The sequence below is a fragment of the Danio rerio genome, chromosome 9 (genome assembly GCF_052040795.2).
Source record: "Danio rerio strain M-AB ecotype USA chromosome 9, GRCz13ab, whole genome shotgun sequence".
NCBI classification, from domain to species: domain Eukaryota; kingdom Metazoa; phylum Chordata; class Actinopteri; order Cypriniformes; family Danionidae; genus Danio; species Danio rerio.
In genome coordinates, this window is record NC_141029.1 from 25,565,943 (window position 1) to 25,567,507 (window position 1,565).

The 1,565-nt window shown below is 38.6% G+C and overlaps 1 protein-coding gene across 1 annotated transcript; it reads left to right on the top strand.

Moving 5' to 3' along the window:
• Window positions 1-405: 405 nt before the first annotated feature.
• Window positions 406-1,323, top strand: tas2r203 (taste receptor, type 2, member 203). Its single transcript, NM_001020506.1, is given in 1 exon segment — window positions 406-1,323. A coding segment is annotated over 1 exon segment (918 nt).
• The last annotated feature ends 242 nt before the right edge of the window (window positions 1,324-1,565 follow it).

Below are 1,565 nucleotides of genomic sequence, written 5' to 3' on the forward strand. Positions count from 1 at the left end.
TTGTGCATTTCATTTCTATTGTGTAAATGTAAACATTGCAGAAGTTTCCCTGCAGTTTAAATAAACACTTTAACATTTGAAAGCATGAACATTAAATAAATATATATATATAAACATAAACACTGAAATCCACTAGACGTGTATTTAGACGTAATTGAAATATTATTATAATATTGTTTGAAAGTTTTGCTGTTGCACTGATTGCATAACACACGAGAAGAGCTTTTGTGGATGCTTTAATCTATGAAAGAATGTGTGTGATTTGCTTATGGTTGCCCGTCAAGCCACATTTCATTCACCAACCTATTTTACTTTGGCCTTATATCATTTATTGGTGTTAATAAAAGCCTGGGTGTATCAGGAAGAGCAGGGCATTTGCAGCATTGCTGATGATCAGAAGTAAAGATGGAGCCATGGCTGTACGCTTTAATCTCCAGTCCCCTCTGCCTCATAGGCATGGTTTTCAACCTCCTCTTCTTTTTCTGCCTCATGCGGCCAGTCTCCGGAGTGACGCTTCGTAATCCACTGCGCTTCTTGTTAATTGTTGTGCTCGTCAATTCTACATTTCAATATCTGGTCATAGCCGTGACCATTATTATGCTTCTTTTTGATTACATTTTCTGGCTGGAAACAGTTACCAGAGCTCTGATTTATCAATTCTTTTGCGGAAACTTCTTGTGCAATGCCTGGATCAGCATTTTCTACTACATATCAATTGTTCCTCAACATCATGCCATCTTCATCTGGATTAAGAGAAATGTTAAAGCTATTTTATATGGGGGCTTCATTCTAAATCAAATAGTGCTTACGTTTGCTATATCTACAGGGGCAGTGACATATTTTTTTCTTGGGCCCGTCCCAGTTAATTTTACTGCACTTGAACTGAACTCAACAGCACTAGCACAAACCTTAGAGGCAGACATGTTTTTGTTTCATGTGGCAAATTTTTCATATTTGCTATATTGCACCTGCCCGTTGGTCACACTGATAGTCTCTTGGGGCAAAACTTTTTTTTATCTGCGTGGACATATGAAAAAGATGGGACAGAGCGGCGAGTCTTTTTCCCAGCCCCAGCAGAAGAGCCAGATGCGAGTCACAGTGACGGGTATGGTGCAGGCAGCACTGTTCCTACCCAGTAGCCTGTGGACAGTAGCAGCTGCTCTCCTCTACATTACAGGCCTCTTTGAAGAGGTGGATCCCAGCAGGTTTATCACAATGACTTTCTGCTCACTGTCCAGCTTGGGAAATCTGCTGTGTTTCGGATTCTCCCAGTCTGTGTTTCGCCGTGGGATTGTAAGTGTGATTAAAAAGCTAAAAGGTTGAACGCTTTCAGTTGGGATTCTTCTCGTTTATATTTTACTCTGTCTGATACAGTTTGCTGGTTTGTATGTAGACTCTAAACTGTATAATTATATGTTAGCAAAGTAAAAACAAAAGTGAGGAAATTATTATTTTCATGAAGGACTAAAAGAGGTTGTAACAGGATTTGTTCAAATGTCAAATGTAATTTGGTTTATATTTTTTGTCTTTATATACAATATGCAATATAATATCCCCATATTTGT